This window comes from Taudactylus pleione, unplaced genomic scaffold (genome assembly GCF_031769625.1).
Source record: "Taudactylus pleione unplaced genomic scaffold, aTauple2 ptg000136l, whole genome shotgun sequence".
Taxonomy (NCBI): Eukaryota; Metazoa; Chordata; class Amphibia; order Anura; family Myobatrachidae; genus Taudactylus; species Taudactylus pleione.
This window is the reverse complement of record NW_028284538.1, coordinates 3,101,621-3,125,269: the sequence shown is the minus strand read 5'-3', so window position 1 is coordinate 3,125,269 and position 23,649 is coordinate 3,101,621. Positions and strand designations below refer to the sequence as shown.

Below are 23,649 nucleotides of genomic sequence, written 5' to 3'. Positions count from 1 at the left end.
ACGCCCCTATGCGTTTCGTTACTTGGACTTCGTCAGCCCTCTGACGAAGTCCAAGTGACGAATCCGGTGTGATACGAGCAGGGTCGTAGGGAGGGCGCCGCATGCACAAAAACCTACTGCCGGTGGCTATTTCTACTGTTGCTACTGGCAGCCGGAAACACAGGTGACAGTGACACAGAGCAGCCGCATGCTCGGAGGCTGAGCAGCTCCACCTCCTTGAGCTCTGCTCTGCAAACTGCTTGCTTGTTGTAAGACGTGAACATGACGTCGCGTCGCTCATACTATGAAGTGGAGACGCGCCACCCCACATGCATAGCTGCGGGAATCCTGTAACTCCCCCCTCCGGCGCTACCCGCTAGAGACCACAGCGCATCACCCTAGTGCTGATGCGCTGTGTCAGTCCCAGCCGGCTCCACTGAGCTTGCGAGGGATCTTGCAAGTATTGCGAGATCCCCGCCTGGAGCCGGCAGCCGCTGCAGCAGTGACAGCACTGTCCCTGCTGTGGGGATAGGGCAGCGCCAGGCTGTAGCTATCGATAGCAACAGCTACAGCGGGACGAACGGTCAGGCGATCTGACCGTTCATACATGGCCCAGGCTATCGGCGCTGTTTTCTTGTAGATAGCAGCTCCGATAATGACGGGCGCACTGCGCCCCTGTCATTTACCACCAAACCCCCGATCATACATCAGGTAGGTAACGTGCGCTGATACTGCTTCTGAGCTTCTTACATCTCCTCCCCTGACCTATACACCTCCTGCACTATTACATCGCCCCCCCCCACACCCCACTCTGTAAGCCCATGCACAATAACACCACAACACCACCCTGACCCATGTACTCACATAACAAATGCTGAAAACCAATAGAGCCTCCTCCCCTGTAAGCCCATCCTGCCCCATGCACTTACATAGCCAGTGCTGAACGCCTATTGTGCCCTTGTCCCCTGTAAGCCCATGTACAGTAACATCAACCTGCCCCATACACTCACATATCAAGTGCAGAACACCTATAATGCCCTCTCCCCTGTAAGCACTTGCCCCATACACACACATAGCAAGTGCAGAACACCTGTAATGCCCTCTCCCCTGTAAGCACTTGCCCCATACACTCACATATCAAGTGCAGAACACCTGTAATGCCCTCTCCCCTGTAAGCACTTGCCCCATACACTCACATATCAAGTGCAGAACACCTGTAATGCCCTCTCCCCTGTAAGCACTTGCCCCATACACTCACATAGCAAGTGCAGAAAACCTATAATGCCCTCTCCCCTGTAAGCACTTGTCCCATACACTAACATAGCAAGTGCAGAACACCTATAATGCTCTCTCCCCTGTAAGCACTTGCCCCATACCCTCATATAGCAAGTGCAGAACACCTATAATGCTCTCTTCCCTGTAAGCACTTGCACCATACCCTCATATAGCAAGTGCAGAACACCTATAATGCCCTCTCCCCTGTAAGCACTTGCCCCATACACACACATAGCAAGCACTGAACACCTATAATGCCATATCGCCTGTAAACACATGCAGACTAACAGCATCCAGATCCTAAATCGTGCACTCACATAGGCAAAATTTAAATAACATATTTTTTTTCCCTTTGTAAAAAACATTCACATTATTAGGTGGGATGTACTAAGCATCAGTTCTGCGATGCGGTACATCCGGCCAGACTTCAGATACTTACCACGGTTCATTCCCACGGTATGTAGCAAGAATTTTCAAAGGACAGCTCTCCCGATAAGAGCTATCCTTTGTGATGCTGCAGGGAGGAAGGAATTCCGGATTTAACACCCAGAAGTCCCTCTGGCGTCCTTCTGTGCATGCGCAGAAGGACGTGGGCCTCAGCAGCTCAAGGGAGGGATCTGATCGGATCCCTACCAGTCAGGAGCATCCAGATAAGAAGTCCACAGGCTTATATTGGGTAATGCCAACCTGAATGTGGTGTTACCTAACGGGACGAAACACCGGAATGTAGTACATTCTGGGAATGCTGAAAAATCCCTGAAAACTGCATTTTTGGGGGTCTTATCGCATTTTTACCTTTAGTACATCCCACCCTTAATACACTGACCAATGCTATCAAATAAGGAGTTATGCATCCCTATAGGTCCATGTAACCCTTTTTAAGGTTGCACGCTAAGAGCGCCTTTTCAAATGTACTCACTTATGCATCGCAACACCTCAATAATTTTTTTTTAATTAAAAAAATTTTTTAATTAAAATTTTTTTTAATACTTTTTCTTTTTAGGTTTAATAAGAAGAAATGCCTAGGGAGAAGAGACCCCAATCACCTCGTTCGCCCTCATCCTCTGATCTGTCTCCAGACACCGGTGACGAGTGGCAGGCGTCACAGGAAGAGGGGTCACGATGGAGGGAGAGGAGTACGGCGGGGGTATCTTCTACACAGGACCGTGGGGATCAACTATCAGAGGTAATGTATTTTTACAAAAACAAATACATTTTCACATACATTACTTGCACTAGACATCACTAGGCCAGGGGTGCATTCTAATATTTAGGGGACAAAGATAGACAAAATAAGCTGGGCCCCTACAAGATAGATAACAAGGGGAGAGGAGTTATGGGAGTAGGGTATCACCCCTTAGCAGTGCTACTGTTTGTGCCCACTTAAACTGTTTTCCCTTTAGGGACGGTCCTTAGATAGTATTTTCTAATAGGTAGAGCCCTTATACAGTGTCCACAGTATTTGAGGAATTTTTAAATAATTCTCCCAGTAGGGTATCAACCCTTAGATGTTCATATGTTAGTGGCCTTTAAAAATTGTCCTCAGTAGTGGTGTCCCTCAGTTAGTGTCCCAAATAGGGAGGTCCCTTATCCAGTGTCTCCGTTAGAGGTGTCCCTTTAAAAAGATCTCCCAGTAGACTCATGCTGCCCATCCACTAACAGACATAAAAACGACAGCACGATTATGACATTGTAATCGTTCTGTCGTTTCTAATATCTGTGTGTATTGGGACATCAATCATCTGCAAACATGCTGAACCTGACGTTATCGTCACTTTGTCCAGCATGTTTGCACGATGATAGATATCTAACCGACCAGTGGGCGCGCGCATTGCTGGTCATTTTGGAAATTTTTGCAAATGATTTATGAACGATTGAATGATAACGATATCGTTAAATCTCTCATATAAATCGTCTAGTGGAAGGGCACCTTAATACTGATTAGTGCAGTACTGTGTGGAATAAGATGCCAACGGTGGGCATATAATGTGTGGCATTATACATATAAGTGCATTATTGTGAGGCATTTTGGGCGACAACCACCTTTGCCCAAAATGCCACACTGTAATGCACTTATATGTATAATACCACACATTATGGGGGTCATTCAGACCCGGTCGTTAGCGCCGATGCGCTCGGACCGGGTCGATGGCCCCCCACACAGCATGCGCACGACGGCGCCGTCGTGCGCATGCGTGAGACCCGCTACGACCGACAGCGCCGGTCGTAACGGGTCTCGATCCAAAGGGGGCGAGCTGTCGATGTTGATTGAAGGCGGGCCCATGGGAACGCCTACCGTTTGGGGGCGGCCCCACTGACATCACTAGTGATGTCAGTGGAGAGCTTCCGGCTCAGACAGAGCCGAAAGCTCTCCGGGGCTTACGACAAGGGAGACCCTACCCTAGGGTCTCGTCGTAAGCCCCGATGGTCGCGATGGTCTTGACCATCGCGACCATCACCTTAGGCCAGGGGTTCCCAACCACGGTCCTCAAGGCACACTAACGGTCCAGGTTTTAAGGATAGCCATAATTGAGCACAAGTGTCTTAATTAGTACCTCAGTTCTTTTGATTTAACCATCTGTGCTTAAGCATGGATATCACTAAAACCTGGACTGTTAGTGTGCCTTGAGGACCGCGGTTGGGAAACCCTGCCTTAGGTGGTCGTAAGGCTGTGGGTGTTAACCCACAGCCTTACCACCGCAAAGGAGGACATCTTGAAAATTCAAGAGGTCCTCCCCTCATTCAGACCGACCGCACGCTCTGTGCGACCGGCTCTGAATGAGGTCCTATATGCCCAGCGTTGGCATCTTATTCCATACAATACTGCACTAAACAACAACATGTTATAATAAATAGCAAGTAGGCCAGATAAACTGGTGATGCTAAAGGTATTTTAGAATCACATCTTATTTTGTGCGGGTTGTTGTTGTTGTTGTTTAGTGCAGTATTGTGTGGAATAAGGAGCTCATTCAGAACCGCTTGCAAATGGCCGCTCGCTCGCTCTGAGCGATGGTGGCACAACTGCACATACGAATAAGTCACAGTGCGCGTGTGCAAACTAGCGGCTGCGATGTGAAATCGAGCGCTCGTAGTACACAGACAGGACACTACTTTGAGTGACAGCGCCGTTTGTGGGTAGTAACAGGGGAAGGTGCTTATGAACGGGGGAGAGGAGGTGTGAACACAGGCGTGTCTGACCGTCAGAACGGAGTTTAATGGGAGTGCATACTTAGCAAAGTAGCGTCATTACACACGTGACTTGGGTGTACTTTAGCCTGAACTGCTTGCAGTGCTTGCTGGAGGGTAAGGTCTACCTCAAGCACTGCGAGCAGCTCCGATGGCTCCCGATGTTCCCAATTAACCCTATATTGCCCGGAGATGACATGTGCTGCGAGTGACAAGGGGGCGTCTTTAAACACTTGCGAGCGCAAAATGCCGTAGCTCGCTAAGACATAGAGGCGGACTCACACCACAAACAGCGAGCGCATGATTTGCATATCCGCCCCCTCTTTTCCAGCGAGTGACCGGATCTAGCGAGCGGGTCTGAATGAGCTTCTAAGATGCCAAAGCTGGGTATATAATGTGTGGCATTATACGTATAAGTGCATTACGGTGTGGCATTTTGGGCAAAGGTGGTTGTCCTTTGCCAAAAATGCCTCACAATAATGCACTTACACGTATAATGTCACACATTATATGCCCAGTGTTGGCATCTTATTCTACACAATACTGCACTAAACAACATGGCACACAAAAAATATGTGATTCTAAAATACCTTTTGCATCACCAGTTGATCTGACCTACTTGCTATTTATTTTTAAATATGTGAATGTGTTACCTATTAGACTGCAAATGTGTTTTTTTACTTAAATCATGTGATTTTATACATGTGCAGTCTCATAGGTAACACATTCACATATGGAACTCCCCTGAGATTTTAAGGCTAAACAAATTAGGTTGTCCCGGAGGGACTGGGGAAGGCCCAACTCCATTCCCAGATGTGAGAATGGACTTGGGCCTTCCCCAGTCAGAATATTGGTCGTACCTTCAGCTTGTGTCCTCTGTGAGGAAGGCAAATAAACAAGGTATATTACCTAGGGGGTCTGACTTTTTTTGAGACAATGTGATCACAGAAAGAACCTCTCTGCTATTCCATTTCTGTGCCTTATAGATGGTTGGTAGATAGGACCTTTACTACATTTCCCAAGTGTACCAGGGCTTGGAGTACTGATCTGAGTGTGTCACTAACTGACCATCAATGGCCTCAGGCCTCTCACTTCCTACATGTTTCCTCTGAAAGTGTTTTGGTTACTGAGACGCCCCATAAGGTTGTTACACGGTGGTACAGGTGTCCCAGTGTTTTTTGTGAAATCTTTCCAAGTCTCCCTAATATTTGCTGGAGATACAATGGACGCCCAGGCTCTGCTGCACATGTTTGGTGGCTTTGCCCTTCTCTGACTTCCTTCTGGAACCAAATTATTCTAATTGTAAATGACATTATGGAAAACGGGGCCCCTGAGGGCCCAGAATTTTGGATCCTGAATGTTATTTCTTGACCTATTTCTAAATACAAAAAGTCCCTCTTACGTCATATGAACAGTGCAGCCAAGGCGGTTCTACCAATCACATGGAGATCACCATCCCCTCCGTCCATCAGAGAATGGTTACTCCAATCAGGCATGTATATGACCATGGAGGGGATGCCTCTGCCCGCAGCAGATCGCCTTTCTACTTTTACCACAGCATGGTGTTACTGGCTAGTATGTAACATATACTATATAAGGCCTATATGGCCTGACCTAAATTACTACTCTCCCACATTGTTAGTTAGAGATGTGTGTAGTTTGGTGCAGACCTAGGATACCCTCCTTTCCCCCCTCTCCATCCCCTCCCCCCCTTGTTTGTGTAACTGTTTGCTTATTATTTAAAATATAGAATCATCTGTATAAATGTGTCTCCGAGTTTATATTTAAAATATATCTTTATTGTATTTGTTTGTTGCATTTTTATATAAGATGCTCAGGGATTGGGCAGCTCCTGGTAGATGAACTGCCGCAGCCTCTCCACATACTGTGCATAGAGATGAAGGTTATCATGGTCTCCTCCTATCACCCACAGGGGCTCTACAGCCTGAGGACAGTGTTCATACAGCTCCAGCGCGTGGGAGAAATCAATGCTCCCATTTTCTGTTCCATGCATGATGAGCACCGGAGAAGAGATCTTACAGATTTTCTTGATGCTGCAAAGGACAAGGTACAAAGGACATTTTACAATAGAAACAACATGGAGTCATCACAAATAAAAAACTAATTCCTGGGTGTCTCCCCCATTACATTACACAGGTAGAGGGACTATAGGGACACAGCACACATTATATGATGGGGTGTCCTCCTGCACATAGCCTAATACTAATTCCTGGTTATATCCCCCATTACATTACACAGGTAGAGGGACTATAGGGACACAGCACACACTATATGATGGGGAGTCCTCCTGCACATAGCCTTATACTAATTCCTGGTTATATCCCCCATTACATTACACAGGTAGAGGGACTATAGGGACACAGCACACACTATATGATGGGGTGTCCTCCTGCACATAGCCTAATACTAATTCCTGGTTATATCCCCCATTACATTACACAGGTAGAGGGACTATAGGGACACAGCACACACTATATGATGGGGTGTCCTCCTGCACATAGCCTAATACTAATTCCTGGTTATATCCCCCATTACATTACACAGGTAGAGGGACTATAGGGACACAGCACACACTATATGATGGGGAGTCCTCCTGCACATAGCCTTATACTAATTCCTGTGTGTCTCCCACATTACATTACACAGGTAGAGGGACTATAGGGACACAGCACACACTATATGATGGGGAGTCATCCTGCACATAGCCTAATACTAATTCCTGGTTATATCCCCCATTACATTACACAGGTAGAGGGACTATAGGGACACAGCACACACTATATGATGGGGAGTCCTCCTGCACATAGCCTTATACTAATTCCTGTGTGTCTCCCACATTACATTACACAGGTAGAGGGACTATAGGGACACAGCACACACTATATGATGGGGAGTCATCCTGCACATAGCCTAATACTAATTCCTGGGTGTCTCCCCCATTACATTACACAGGTAGAGGGACTACTGTAGCTGCAGGAAGTTACCCTTCAAATACTCTCATTAATTTTGTTGCATTTTCTTATAGATATTTATCTAAAAAGTGATGTCTTCAATTAATGTCATTTATGTGACTATAAAATACGAGATGATTATGAAACAAATTCTCCACTCGGCTAAAGTCGAAAGCCCATTGTTATACTATGTGACGGCCACTTGTCCTCTAAGAGTGGGTGGGACCAATTTGAATACATACAGATTAGGCCAGCCATAGCTGATGTTTGCCTGACACTGCATACCTAGGGGCTGTGCCTATATCAGGCCATTTTGATAGTTGCTGGCACTTCCATAGTCTGTGAGCAGAAATGAGCTCTGAGAGACATATCTCATGGAGCAGCTAGAAACCTGGTATTAGATTGCCCCTAAATTCTCACCAGTCACAGAAAGCAGAGCTTGTTTCCTGCACATACTAAGCTCCACAGATAAACCAACACCTTGGTGTAAAATAATAGCATGGTCTTACTTGGGGAAGGGATTGCAGCAGAAGGTTTTCCGCATGCGGGGAAATGGAACCTGCAGCCCAGATGACAGTGGGGAGTGTAGAATGACCCCAGCACAGGTGTTGTGGGCTGCAAGGTGAATTGTAGGGACACTGCCGATGCTGTAACCGTACAGGATGATGTTCTCAGCAGGGACTCCATATCTGTAGGGATAAAGAAGGCAAAGTAAGATAATCTAACTACCTCTAATGTAAAATGCACTGCAGGTGGGGTAGATGTACAATGTGCACCCGGGGTACAACCATACTGCACTGCAGGTGGGGCAGATGTACAATATGAACCCGGGGTATAACCATGCTGCACTGCAGGTGGGGCAGATGTACAATGTGCACCCGGGGTATAACCATGCTGCACTGCTTGTGGGGCAGATGTACAATGTGCACCCGGGGTACAACCAAGCTGCACTGCAGGTGGGGCAGATGTTCAATGTGCACCCGGGGTATAACCATGCTGGACTGCAGGTGGGGCAGATGTACAATGTGCACCCAGGGTATAACCATGCTGCACTGCAGGTGGGGCAGATGTACAATGTGCACCCGGGGTATTACCATGCTGCACTGCAGGTGGGGCAGATGTACAATGTGCACCCGGGGTACAACCATGCTGCACTGCAGGTGGGGCAGATGTGCAATGCGCACCCGGGGTACAACCATGCTGCACTGCTGGTGGGGCAGATGTACAATGTGCACCCGGGGTACAACCATGCTGCACTGCAGGTAGGCAGATGTACAATGTGCACCCGGGGTACAACCTTGCTGCACTACAGGTGGGGCAGATGTACAATGTGCACCCGGGGTACAACCAAGCTGCACTGCAGGTGGGGCAGATGTACAATGTGCACCCGGGGTATTACCATGCTGCACTGCAGGTGGGGCAGATGTACAATGTGCACCCGGGGTACAACCATGCTGCACTACAGGTGGGGCAGATGTACAATGTGCACCCAGGGTACAACCAAGCTGCACTGCAGGTGGGGCAGATGTACAATGTGCATCGGGGGTATTACCATGCTGCACTGCAGGTGGGGCAGATGTACAATGTGCACCCGGGGTACAACCATGCTGCACTGCAGGTGGGGCAGATGTACAATGTGCACCCGGGGTACAGCCAAGCTGCACTGCAGGTGGGGCAGATGTACAATGTGCACCCGGGGTATTACCATGCTGCACTGCAGGTGGGGCAGATGTACAATGTGCACCCCGGGTACAACCATGCTGCGCTGCAGGTGGTGCAGATGTACAATGTGCACCCGGGGTATAACCATGCTGCACTGCAGGTGGGGCAGATGTACAATGTGCAGAGAGAGTTAGATTTGGGAGCAGGGGTCCAAACAGATCTAAATTGCAGTGGAAAATAAAGCAGCCAGTATTTAACCTGCAGGCACAAAGAGTAAATGTATGTGCCCACCTTGTATCGCTACACGGTCTGTCTGGGTACACAGTTACTTGCTGTTTTTTGCTTTACTCCCACCTCAGAACCAGGCCCTATAATGCCAGCAATACTAAGCCCACAGTCTCCTTCTAAGCAGACCCCAATACACCCATTACATTTATATCACCTGTGTATGTGCTGAGTGGGGTATACAGACTAATAAGAGCACAAAGCACAACACATATGGTCACCGCATGTAGTAACTATACACATGTGCCTAGTGTACTATACCCCCACATACGTACCGGACGCCCACACCATTACATACAACTGTGTGAGGGCTAGAGGAGACCCATACACCCCATCCATACATACCGGGTCCTCAGGGCGTGCCAGGCCGCCTCGATGTCCGCATACAGATTTTTCTCGCTTGGCTTGCCGCTGCTCATCCCAAAGCCAGAGTAATCATAGGAGAAGATGTTGCATCGAATCCTAGAGCCCAGAATAGTGTAGTAGCTGCACATCTGGCCTAAATCAGCATCGCTGCCGTGAGAGAACAGCAGGGTGTAGCGGCTCCCAGGAGCGCAGCGGATGTACATACAGGCCAGGCTGTTTCCCCGCTTGGTAGTGCAGCGGAACATCTCCACTGCATCCAGATCCTGCTGGGAGTACAGCCAGTTAGTGCTCCCTGATAGGTGCAGGCTGCATATGGGAGGTAGGTGGACGGTGGGATCCACCTGGTCATCCTGAGCCAGGTCCTGGGCTGGAGGGGCCTTAATGTCCTGCAGTGTGTATGAAGGCTCCGGGGGCTGAAAGGCCAGTTTGGAGACAATGCTGCTCGGCCACGGTGGGCAGCAAAAGAGCGAGCAAAGCTCCCTGACAGAGAATCCGTTCATTCTCAGACAGGGCAACGGTAGTGGGCCTAATAATACTAATAATACTAAATAATAAATTTACAACTATACTAAATACTAATACTTCTAAATACTATGCTAAATAGGATAAAAGGAACAACTACGCTAATACTAATAATAATAAATAACTTAAAACAAACAACTATACTAATAATACTAAATAGGATAAAAGGAACAACTACGCTAATAATAATAATAATAATAATAAATAACTTAAAACAAAAAAACTATACTAATAATACTAAATAAGATAAAAGGAACAACTACACTAATAATGATAATAATAAATAACTTAAAACAAAAAAACTATACCAAATACTAAATAGGATAAAAGGAACAACTACACTAATACTAAAAACTAACTTAAAACAAAAACTATCCTAAAACTAATAATAATAATAATAATACCACCACCACGGAATAATACGCCTATCACACTGCAACCACAAAGCCACTACTCTCTCTGAGTAACAGCCAAGTGGATATGAGCCTGTGACACAATAGAGGTGACATCACAGACACTACATGTCCCTGACCAGGGCTTCTGCCTCAGCCCCTGCACACAGCTAGCACTGTCATTGTTATATTACTAGATTACATACTGTATGTATTGGGCATATATATAACTGCTTATATGTAGAATAAATGTGACACTATGGGGTCTAGTTACTAAGCAGTGTTAGGAGACAGAGTGAAAAGTGATAAGAAAGTGATAAGGTGCCAGCCAATCAGCTCCCAACTGTCATTTTTCAAACACAGCCTGTGAGATGGCAGTTGGGAGCTGATTGGCTGGCACCTTATCACTTTATCACTCTGTCTCCTAACACTGCTTAGTAAATAGACCCCTATGTAATAAGTGCCACCCCTGTAACTATGGTCATACATGTAAAGACGACTGCTTCCCTGCGTCCCTGGCACAGTAGTCAGACAACACTTACACAGGTTCCCAGATCCGCTTTGCTGCACTTTACTGATTTCCTAAATGGTGGGTGTGCAAAGTCTACAGGTTTCTTTATAGTGTCACTGAGTTGTACATGGCCACATACTTCACCTAAAGGTGCACATCCACTAGCAGATATTAATGAGCTCTTGCACGATTCCGACATCGTAATCATGCAATTGCTTATTAATCGTGCACTATAATGTCGGAAACTACTAGCAATGTGCGCTCCCGTTGGCCTTTTCCGACATCCTGATAATGACAGATTGACCATGTTCAGGAATGATGGAGGGTGTCTACACTGAATGACTAATCGGTCAGTGTAGGCACTGCAGGGGAGGGGGAACGATTGTACGATTACAATGTTGTAATCGTACTGTCCTTACCCCATCGCCTAGTGGATGTGCACCTTTACACCAGCGGTTCTTAGTCATGGCCCTCAAGGCACACTAATGCTGGCCATACATGCTACAATTATCGGGGCGATCTGCCTGATATCCGCGGATCGCCCCAATAATTGTAACGTGTGTGCGGGCAACTGAGGGTTAAATATCGCCCGGTCGGTCATGCCGGATTGTCCAGCATGCCCGTCCGATGCGATATTTATGAGTTAAAATGTCGGTGTATGCCCAGCCACGGCCGAAATTTCCTGTGTTCCTTCCCATGGAAGGAACAGGGAAATATCCCCTCCCCCGGGACGGAGCACATATGTCGGGGGCTAATACACTGTGAGATATCTCACTTTGTATACCGCAGACATCTGCAGCTGGGCAGGCTGCCAGATAAAATGTCTGTCGATCTGACAGGCATTTTATCTGGATGTGTATGCCCAGCTTTACAGTCCAAGTTTTAAGGATAGCCATACTTGTGCACAGGTGACTTAATTAGTACCTGTTATTTTCATGTAACCATCTGTGCTCAAGCACGAAAACCTGGCCTTGAGGACTGAGGGTCTGATTCAGAGCCGGACGCTATTTGCGCTCGCTTGTTCAGAAAAAGGGGCTGGCTATTTAAATTGAGCGCTCGCTCTTTGCGGTCTGTTGACGCCTCTATGTCTGAGCGAGCGAACGTAACATGCGCTCGCTATTTTGTAAAGACGCCCCTTGGCCGCTTGCATCATACGTCATCTCCGCTATTTATTAGATTAATTGAGTACATCGAAAGGCGTATGAACTGCTCGCTATTCTTGTGGTAGCATTTTCCTACCGCAATCATGCGAGCAGTTCAGGCTAAAAGACAACCAAGTGACGTGGTCGATGACGCTGCTTTGTTAATTATGCACACCTATTAAACGCCTGTTTTGACCGTTTGGCACGCCTGCGTTCGGATCTTCACTCCCCGTTTTCAAGCACCTTCCCCTGTTACCACCCACAAACGCCTCATCCAGTCACTCAAATTAGCAGGCATTCGTTGTTTTGCGAGCACACGATTTCCGACCGCACTGACTGGTTGGCGCTGACCCATACGCATGGGCAGATGTGCGAACATCGCTCGGAGCGAACGAGCGGCCGCTTACGAGCGGCTCTGAATCAGGCCCTGAGGTTGGGAAACACTGCCTTAACCACTTAACTGACAAATTTTTTTTCCAAAAACCGCTCCAAAATTGTCGGGTTTTTTTAAGAGTGAATTAGGTCAAGAACACCTTTTTAAAACTTATCCAACACTATTTTGTAAAACAAATTATTTTTTTTAAACGCCGTGTACCATATAAATGGCAATTTTTATGGTATATAGTAGTGATGGCCATCGATAGAAACAATCGATGTTAACATCAATTGATACCACAGCTGCCGATGTTTCCTTAACATCGGTTGGGGGACTGCCATCTATATACGTGTATGTGTGTCTATATATAGATATATATATATATAATTTTGTTCTTTTTTTTTTTTTTGAAGGCGTGGTATGGTATTGTATTAGGGGTGGAGCTAGAAGTTCCACCTCACTCTAGCAGGGCTGGGGGAGGGAGAGGACTGCAGGCTGATCCTTGCAGTGGGGTGGGGGGCCATCGGGCTGCTGCTCGCAGCAGGGCAGAGGGTGGAGGGAGTCTGACAGCGCTGAGCGCTGTGTTATTTATTTTCCCGGCGGCTACTCTGACCTTTGCAGTCACCGGGTGTGGGGAGTCCTGCTGGGTTGCCGCGCATAGCAGGACAGGGGGAGGGAGCCTGACAGCGCCGAGCGCTCTTCTTTATTTTCTCGGCGGCTGCCCTGATCTTTGCAGCCGCCGGGTGTGGGGAGTCCCACTATGCTGCCGCTTGCAGCTGGGCAGGGGGATGGAGCCCGTCAGCGCTGAGCGCTCTGTTTGTTTTTCCGGCGGCTGCTTTGTCCTTTGCAGCCGCCGGGTGTGGGGAGTCCTGCCGCGGATGCCGCTCGTAGCAGGGCAGGGGGAGGGAGGGAGCCTGACAGCGCCGAGCGCTCTTCTTTATTTTCTCGGCGGCTGCTCTGATCTTTGCAGCCGCCGGGTGTGGGGAGTCCCGCTATGCTGCCGCTTGCTGCAGGGCAGGGGGAGGGAGACTATGGCAGCGCACTGTTAGGGTGTGGGAGTTGTGGGCGCCGGGCTCTAGCAGGGCTGGGGTAGGGAGAGGAGGCTCACGGGGATTATTGAAAAGTGCGGAGGGACCGGGAGGTCTCTCCTAGCTAGGCGGCTGCTAGAAGATCATCTTCCAGCAGCCGCCCACTGAGCTTTTCTGACTGGTCGTATCAGATACGACCATGTCAGGGAAAGCCCAGTCTGGTATGGTCGTATCTGATACGACCATGCCAGGCAAGTGGTTAAACTAGGTACACACTGTAGGATTATCTCTCCAGTCTGGCTGGTTGGAATGAAAACCTGGTAATGTATGGGGGCAAATGACAATTGACCATTTGGTCCCAAACACTGGAAAACAGACAAAAATGGTCTTCCTAACAAATTGGTTAAATCAGTTTAATTTAACTAATTTGTTTTGAATTACCTTTTTTGCCCGTATTCCAGCATTTGGGAGCAAACTGTCAATTGTCATTTGCCCCTCATACTGATGTATGAGAATTATCACTAATACTTACCGCCGGATACCGCAGTTGTACAGATCGCATATGCACTAACATATGTGATCAGTACAGCAAAGGACAGGTCTTCCGATAAGAGCTGTCCTTTGCGATCTCTCCTGCACACTGGACTTCCGGGTTTATGACCCGGGAGTCCATCTGTGCATGTGCAGACTGACGCGGCGGCCGCGGGGCATGCTGGGAGGGATCCGATCGGATCCCTCATAGCAGCGCGATGCGGTAGAAGCCCATAGGCTTCTATAGGGTAACGCCAGCAAAAGCTGGCATTACCCTCCGCATCGGAGTCCAGCGGCCAGGTGATTTATGCATACGGAAAATGCGGTAAACAGGGGTTTAGTGCATCCCGCCCCAGGTCTTAGACTCCTGCTCTCCCCCTCACATTATATCAATGCCTAATAGGGGCTGATGACTCCTGATGTATGAGATACACCAGAGAGTGTGGGAGGAGACTGGTCAGATCCCTGGGCTAGTAACACACAGTGACTTGATGTGAGGAGGAGATCAGGAGTCTAATAGGGGCTGATGACTCCTGATGTATGAGATACACCAGAGAGTGTGGGGAGGAGACTGGTCAGATCTCTGGGCTGGTAACACACAGTGACATGATGTGAGGAGGAGATCAGGAGTCTAATAGGGGCTGATGACTCCTGATGTATGAGATACACCAGAGTGTGGGGAGGAGACTGGTCAGATCTCTGGGCTGGTAACACACAGTGACATGATGTGAGGAGGAGATCAGGAGTCTAATAGGGGCTGATGGCTTCTGATGTATGAGATACACCAGAGAGTGTGGGAGGAGACTGGGGGTGTATTTATAGAAGTGCAGGCTTTTAGAAGTGGAAATGTTGCCCATAGCAACCAGTCAGATAGCTATTATTGTTTAGAAGGTGCTAGATAGATGTTAAGTAGAATCTGATTGGCTGCTATGGCCTCTTCTAAAAACCTGCACTTTAGTAAATATACCCCTAAGAGTCTAATAGAGGCTGATAGCTCCTGACTCCTCCACTGGGCAGAAACATTTCCCTCATTAGTCTGTACTGACAGAGGAGGGTGTAGAATGAGAGACTGCGTATAAGCATTTTTTTGGGCGTGGTATGGCTGCCGGAGCAGCACTCCTGCTACAATAACGATTATGTAACATTCTCCGTAATGATTTTATTGCTCCTGCACTGGAATTTATGGAATGTCGTAAAAGTCAAAGCAAAACTCAAGATCCCCTGTTACTCCAGTCCAAATTGGAACATATTCTAACATCTACTAGTGCAGCTGCTTCTATCTCCCCAGCCGAAGCTCTGCTCCTTTGTCTGATACGGACTACTCCATGGCGTCATCACCCCACTCTCCTTGCTCATGGGGCATGCACACTAGACGATAAAAGTTAACGATATTGTTCAACGATATATCGTTCATATCGTCCAGTGTGTATGCACCAAACGACCAGCGATGTGTGCACCAGCAGGTCATTAACGATGTTTGCCGTCGTGCAAACATGCAGGCCAATCTGACGATATCGTCAGAAAATGTCCATGTTCAGGTATGTGGCAGGATGACATCACTGAACGATATTGTTAACGATATCGTTCAGTGTGTACACCCAATATCCTTCACCAATATTGCTCAGCACATCTTCTAGTGCAGTGGTTCTCAAACTCGGTCCTCAGGACCCCACACAGGTCACGTTTTGCAGGTCACCCAGCAGGTGCACAAGTGCAGTCATTACTCACTGACACATTTTAAAAGATCCACAGGTGGAGCTAATTATTTCCCTTGTGATTCTGTGAGGAGACCTGGAAAACAAGCACTGTTTGGGGTCCTGAGGACCGAGTTTGAGAACCTGTGGTCTAGTGTGTATGAGCCTTCAGATACCAGAGGTGATCTGGCTACCATTCTTCAATGTTTGGATTCTCTCTCCAGCAACAATTACTAGCCTCAGAACAGCGGCTCCATGACGCCTTCAAAAAAGATGTCTCTGCCTTGCAGGCAGACATTGCCTAAGTCTCTGATCGCTTATTGGAGTTAGAAGATTGGGAAGGAAAGCTGGGGAATATCACTGCTCTTTCTACTCTACAGCCATGACTGATGCTTCTGAGTTGCAGCTTATACAGAGCAGGCTCGATGATATGGATAACTGCATTAGGCGAAACAACTTATGGATACGGGGAATACCTTACGATATACAAACTTAGGACATTATTGGTGTTCTTACCAAATTATTCCACAAAGTTCTTGAGCAAGCCCTAGACACTCCAATAGTGTTTGATAGAGCCCATAGGGCAATTAAACCCAGAAATGTGCAGCTGGAGAAACCACGCAACATAATTTGCCATCTGCATTATTTTACAGATAAGGAACTGGCTCTATGGAAGACTCGTTCTTTACAAGGCATCAACTTCAATGGCTCTCCCGTACAAATCTTTCAGGATCTCTCCTGGAACACGCTGCAACAAAGGAGATTGCTGGGTACGTTAACTGATGAACTAAAGAAACACCAATTAAAATACTGTTGGCGCTTCCCATTGAGCATTTTAGTTCATCATAATAGTACTCATCATTCCCTCAAAGCTCCAGATGACTTGCACTCCTTGTGTGATGGTCTAATAATTTCTTAAGTAAATCTCCCCAAATGGTCTGTCCCCTTTGGATACCCCACCCATACCTAGTATACCCAAAGATCAACAATGGCAAGCCGTGCGGGGAAGGAAATGTGGTTCTCCTTCTCACTCCAGTGATGCTGCTGGATATGTCACCTGAATTTTTATTTTCCCTTTTATTTGTTTCCTGTGGCGTCCTAATTGCATAAATATGTTCCTATTTGCTTAAATATATGTATATATTTTGTTCTTATGTTCTGGATTCTATGGGCGGTATTCAGTAGTTGCGCCCCTGTACGCGCCCAACAGGAGCTATTCAATTGTTTCTCCTGAAGGGCGCGATCAGCTGCCGGTGTACCATTTCAGCTCGCAGCCCCAGCCCCAGCGAGGTGCGAGATGAAATGGGCGAAAAGTGACTCGTTTGCGCGCCCAAACATGACTTTTTCGCGGTCACGCCCAGCACTTTATTCGGGGGTAGCTGCTTTACGCAGCTAAACCTGACCACTTTGGGCGCGATCAGTGCAAAAAAACTGCAACAATCGAATAGCGTCCTGCGATCTCCCGTCACTTTAGATGGGAGAACGAGCACGCTATAACAACTGAATAGCGCCCTTTTAAAATCCATCAATATTTGGAGGTATAGCCTCTGTTCCTTTCCATTGATCTCTCCTTTACGTAACCCTGATTCTCTCCTGGGCCTAGATACACATACATTTCGACTATGGAACTCCCCTGAGATTTGAAGGCTAAACAAGTTAGATTGTCCAGGAGGGACTGGGGAAGGCCCAACTCCATTCTCAGATGTGAGAATTGAGTTGGGCCTTCCCCAGTCAGAATATTGGTCGTACCTTCAGCTTGTGTCCTCTGTGAGGAAGGCAAATAAACAAGGTATATTACCTAGGGGGTCTGACTTTTGTTGAGACAATGTGATCACAGAAAGAACCTCTCCACCATTCCATTTCTGTGCCTTATAGATGATTGGTAGATAGGACCTTTACTACATTTCCCAAGTGTACCAGGGCTTGGAGTACTGATCTGAGTGTGTCTCTAACTGACCATCAATGGCCTCAGGCCTCTCACTTCTTACCTTTCCTCTGGAAGTGTTTTGGTTACTGAGACGCCCTATAAGGTTGTTACACGGTGGTACAGTTGTCCCAGTGTTTTTAGTGAAATGTTTCCAAGTCTCCCTAATATTTGCTGGAGATACAATGGACGCCCAGGCTCTGCTGCACATATTTGGTGGCTTTGCCCTTCTCTGAATCCCTTCTGGAACCAAATTATTCTAATTGTAAATGACATTATGGAAGATGGGGCCCCTGAGGGCCCAGAATTTTGGATCCTGAATGTTGTTTCTTGGCCTATTTCTAAATACAAAAGGTCCCTCTTGCGTCATATGAACAGTGCAGCCAAGGCGGTTCTACCAATCACATGGAGATCACCGTCCCCTCCGTCCATCAGAAAATGGTTACTATAATCAGGCATGTATATGACCATGTAGGGCAGGGGTAGCAAACCTCGGTCCTCGTGAGCTACCAACAGTTCTCGTTTTCCAAACCACCTAGCAGGTGCACAGGTGTATTCATTACTAGCTAACACATTTGAAAAGATCCACAGGTGGAGCTAATTATATCACTTGTGATTCTGTGAGGAGACCTGCAAAACATGCACCGTTGGTAGCTCTTGAGGACCAGGGTTGGCTACCACTGATGTAGGGGATGGCTCTGCCCGCAGAAGATCGCCTTTCTACTTTTACCACAGCATGGTGTTACTGGCTAGTATGTAACATATACTATATAAGGCCTATATGGCCTGACCTAAATTACTACTGTCCCACATTGTTAGTTAGAGATGTGTGTAGTTTGGTGTAGACCTAGGATACCCTCCTTTCCCCCCTCTCCATCCCTCCCCCCTTGTTTGTGTAACTGTTTGCTTATTATTTAAAATATAGAATCATCTGTATAAATGTGTCTCCGAGTTTATATTTAAAATATATATCTTTATTGTATTTGTTTGTTGCATTTTTATATAAGATGCTCAGGGATTGGGCAGCTCCTGGTAGATGAACTGCCGCAGCCTCTCCACATACTGTGCATAGAGATGAAGGTTATCATGGTCTCCTCCTATCACTCACAGGGGCTCTACAGCCTGAGGACAGTGTTCATACAGCTCCAGCGCGTGGGAGAAATCAATGCTCCCATTTTCTGTTCCATGCATGATGAGCACCGGAGAAGAGATCTTACAGATTTTCTTGATGCTGCAAAGGACAAGGTACAAAGGACATTTTACAATAGAAACAACATGGAGTCATCACGAATAAAAAACTAATTCCTGGGTGTCTCCCCCATTACATTACACAGGTAGAGGGACTATAGGGACACAGCACACAGTATATGATGGGGAGTCCTCCTGCACATAGCCTTATACTAATTCCTGGGTGTCTCCCCCATTACATTACATAGGTGGAGGGACTATAGGGACACAGCACACATTATATGATGGGGAGTCCTCCTGCACATAGCCTAATACTAATTCCTGGGTGTCTTCCCCCATTACATTACACAGGTAGAGGGACTATAGGGACACAGCACACACTATATTATGGGGAGTCCTCCTGCACATAGCCTAATACTAATTCCTGGGTGTCTTCCCCATTACATTACACAGGTAGAGGGACTATAGGGACACAGTACACATTATATGATGGGGTGTCCTCCTCCACATAGCCTAATACTAATTCCTGGGTGTCTCCCCCATTACATTACACAGGTAGAGGGACTATAGGGACACAGCACACACTATATGATGGGGAGTTATCCTGCACATAGCCTTATACTAATTCCTGGGTGTCTCCCCCATTACATTACACAGGTAGAGGGACTATAGGGACACAGCACACACTATATGATGGGGTGTCCTCCTGCACATAGCCTAATACTAATTCCTGGGTGTCTCCCACATTACATTACACAGGTAGAGGGACTACTGTAGCTGCAGGAAGTTACCCTTCGAATACTCTCATTAATTTGGTTGCATTTTCTTATAGATATTTATCTAAAAAGTGATGTCTTCAATAAATGTCATTTATGTGACTATAAAATACGAGATGATTATGAAGCAAATTCTTCACTCGGCTAAAGTCGAAAACCCATTGTTATACTATGTGACGGCCACTTGTCCTCTAAGAGTGGCTGGGGCCCATTTGAATACATACAGATTAGGCCAGCCATAGCTGATGATTGCCTGACACTGCATACCTAGGGGCTGTGCCTATATCAGGCCATTTTGATAGTTGCTGGCACTTCCATAGTCTGTGAGCAGAAATGAGCTCTGAGAGACATATCTCATGGAGCTGATGGAAACCTGGTATTAGATTGCCCCTAAATTCTCACCAGTCACAGAAAGCAGAGCTTGTTTCCTGCACATACTAAGCTCCACAGATAAACCAACACCTTGGTGTAAAATAATAGCATGGTCTTACTTGGGGAAGGGATTGCAACAGAAGGTTTTCCGCATGCGGGGAAATGGAACCTGCAGCCCAGATGATAGTGGGGAGTGTAGAATGACCCCAGCACAGGTGTTGTGGGCTGCAAGGTGAATTGTAGGGACACTGCCGATGCTGTAACCGTACAGGATGATGTTCAGGTGCAGGTGGGGCAGATGTACAATGTGCACCCGGGGTATTATCATGCTGCACTGCAGGTGGGGCAGATGTACAATGTGCACCCGGGGTACAACCATGCTGCTCTGCAGGTGGGGCAGATGTACAATGTGCACCCGGGGTACAACCATGCTGCACTGCAGGTGGTACAGATGTACAATGTGCACCTGGGGTACAACCTTGCTGCACTACAGGTGGGGCAGATGTACAATGTGCACTCGGGGTACAACCAAGCTGCACTGCAGGTGGGGCAGATGTACAATGTGCACCCGGGGTATTACCATGCTGCACTGCAGGTGGGGCAGATGTACAATGTGCACCTGGGGTACAACCATGCTGCATACAGGTGGGGCAGATGTACAATGTGCACCCGTGGTACAACCAAGCTGCACTGCAGGTGGGGCAGATGTACAATGTGCACCCGGGGTATTACCATGCTGCACTGCAGGTGGGGCAGATGTACAATGTGCACCTGCGGTACAACCATGCTGCACTACAGGTGGGGCAGATGTACAATGTGCACCCGGGGTACAACCAAGCTGCACTGCAGGTGGGGCAGATGTACAATGTGTACCCGGGGTACAGCCATGCTGCACTGCAGGTGGGGCAGATGTACAATGTGCACCCGGGGTACAACCAAGCTGCACTGCAGGTGGGGCAGATGTACAATGTGCACCCGGGGTACAACCAAGCTGCACTGCAGGTGGGGCAGATGTACAATGTGCACCCGGGGTATTACCATGCTGCACTGCAGGTGGGGCAGATGTACAATGTGCACCTGCGGTACAACCATGCTGCACTACAGGTGGGGCAGATGTACAATGTGCACCCGGGGTACAACCAAGCTGCACTGCAGGTGGGGCAGATGTACAATGTGTACCCGGGGTACAGCCATGCTGCACTGCAGGTGGGGCAGATGTACAATATGCACCCGGGGTATAACCATGTTGCACTGCAGGTGGGGCAGATGTACAATGTGCACCCGGGGTATAACCATGCTGCACTGCTTGTGGGGCAGATGTACAATGTGCACCCGGGGTACAACCAAGCTGCACTGCAGGTGGGGCAGATGTACAATGTGCACCTGGGGTACAACCATGCTGCACTGCAGGTGGGGCAGATGTACAATTTGCACCCGGGGTATAACCATGCTGGCCTGCAGGTGGGGCAGATGTACAATGTGCACCCGGGGTATAACCATGCTGCACTGCAGGTGGGGCAGAAGTACAATGTGCACCCGGGGTATTATCATGCTGCACTGCAGGTGGGGCAGATGTACAATGTGCACCCGGGGTACAACCATGCTGCACTGCAGGTGGGGCAGATGTACAATGTGCACCCGGGGTACAACCATGCTGCACTGCAGGTGGGGCAGATGTACAATGTGCACCCTGGGTACAACCATGCTGCACGACAGGTGGGGCAGATGTACAATGTGCATTCGGGGTACAACCAAGCTGCACTGCAGGTGGGGCAGATGTACAATGTGCACCCGGGGTATTACCATGCTGCACTGCAGGTGGGGCAGATGTACAATGTGCACCCGGGGTACAACCAAGCTGCACTGCAGGTGGGGCAGATGTACAATGTGCACCCGGGGTATTACCATGCTGCACTGCAGGTGGGGCAGATGTACAATGTGCACCTGCGGTACAGCCATGCTGCACTACAGGTGGGGCAGGTGTACAATGTGCACCCGGGGTACAACCAAGCTGCACTGCAGGTGGGGCAGATGTACAATGTGCACCCGGGGTATTACCATGCTGCACTGCAGGTGGGGCAGATGTACAATGTGCAGAGAGAGTTAGATTTGGGAGCAGGGGTCCAAACAGATCTAAATTGCAGTGGAAAATAAAGCAGCCAGTATTTAACCTGCAGGCACAAAGAATAAATGTATGTGCCCACCTTGTATCACTACACGGTCTGTCTGGGTACACAGTTACTTGCTGTTTTTTGCTTTACTCCCACCTCAGAACCAGGCCCTATAGTGCCAGCAATACTAAGCCCACAGTCTCCTTCTAAGCAGACCCCAATACACCCATTACATTTATATCACCTGTGTATGTGCTGAGTGGGGTATACAGACTAATAAGAGCACAAAGCACAACACATATGGTCACCGCATGTAGTAACTATACACATGTACCTAGTGTACCATACCCCCACATACGTACCGGACGCCCACACCATTACATACAACTGTGTGAGGGCTAGAGGAGACCCATACACCCCATCCATACATACCGGGTCCTCAGGGCGTGCCAGGCCGCCTCGATGTCCGCATACAGGTTTTTCTCGCTTGGCTTGCCGCTGCTCATCCCAAAGCCAGAGTAATCATAGGAGAAGATGTTGCATCGAATCCTAGAGCCCAGAATAGTGTAGTAGCTGCACATCTGGCCTAAATCAGCATCGCTGCCGTGAGAGAACAGCAGGGTGTAGCGGCTCCCAGGAGCGCAGCGGATGTACATACAGGCCAGGCTGTTTCCCCGCTTGGTAGTGCAGCGGAACATCTCCACCGCATCCAGATCCTGCTGGGAGTACAGCCAGTTAGTGCTCCCTGATAGGTGCAGGCTGCATATGGGAGGTAGGTGGACGGTGGGATCCACCTGGTCATCCTGAGCCAGGTCCTGGGCTGGAGGGGCCTCAATGTCCTGCAGTGTGTATGAAGGCTCCGGGGGCTGAAAGGCCAGTTTGGAGACAATGCTGCTCGGCCACGGTGGGCAGCAAAAGAGCGAGCAAAGCTCCCTGAGAGAGAATCCGTTCATTCTCAGACAGGCCAACGGTAGTGGGCCTAATAATCCTAATAATACTAAATAATAAATTTACAACTATACTAAATACTAATACTTCTAAATACTATACTAAATAGGATAAAAGGAACAACTACGCTAATACTAATAATAATAATAAATAACTTAAAAAAAAAAAAACTATACTAATAATACTAAATATGATAAAAGGAACAACTACGCTAATAATAATAATAATAATAATAAATAACTTAAAACAAAAAACTATACTAATAATACTAAATAGATAAAAGAAACAACTACACTAATACTAATAATAAATAACTTAAAACAAAAAACTATACTAAATAGGATAAAAGGAAAAACTACACTAATACTTAAAACTAACTGAAAACAAAAACTATCCTAAAATTAATAAT

General features: G+C 47.6%; 2 protein-coding genes and 1 pseudogene across 2 annotated transcripts in view; 1 reads left to right on the top strand and 2 right to left on the bottom strand.

The window, feature by feature from the left end:
- The window catches only part of LOC148522909 (alpha/beta hydrolase domain-containing protein 17C-like), a 541,817-nt gene that overhangs the window by 500,581 nt on the left and 17,587 nt on the right, over positions 1-23,649 (top strand). The window lies entirely within an intron of this gene.
- LOC148522911 (alpha/beta hydrolase domain-containing protein 17C-like) lies at positions 6,275-10,240 on the bottom strand. The gene is made up of 3 exons (XM_088473534.1): positions 9,705-10,240; positions 7,922-8,101; positions 6,275-6,494 (listed from the first exon to the last, which is right to left on the bottom strand). Exons 1-3 carry the CDS (start codon positions 10,223-10,225, stop codon positions 6,275-6,277), a joined length of 921 nt encoding a protein of 306 aa, XP_088329660.1. The 5' UTR covers positions 10,226-10,240.
- LOC148522910 (alpha/beta hydrolase domain-containing protein 17C-like) lies at positions 18,857-23,245 on the bottom strand (annotated as a pseudogene).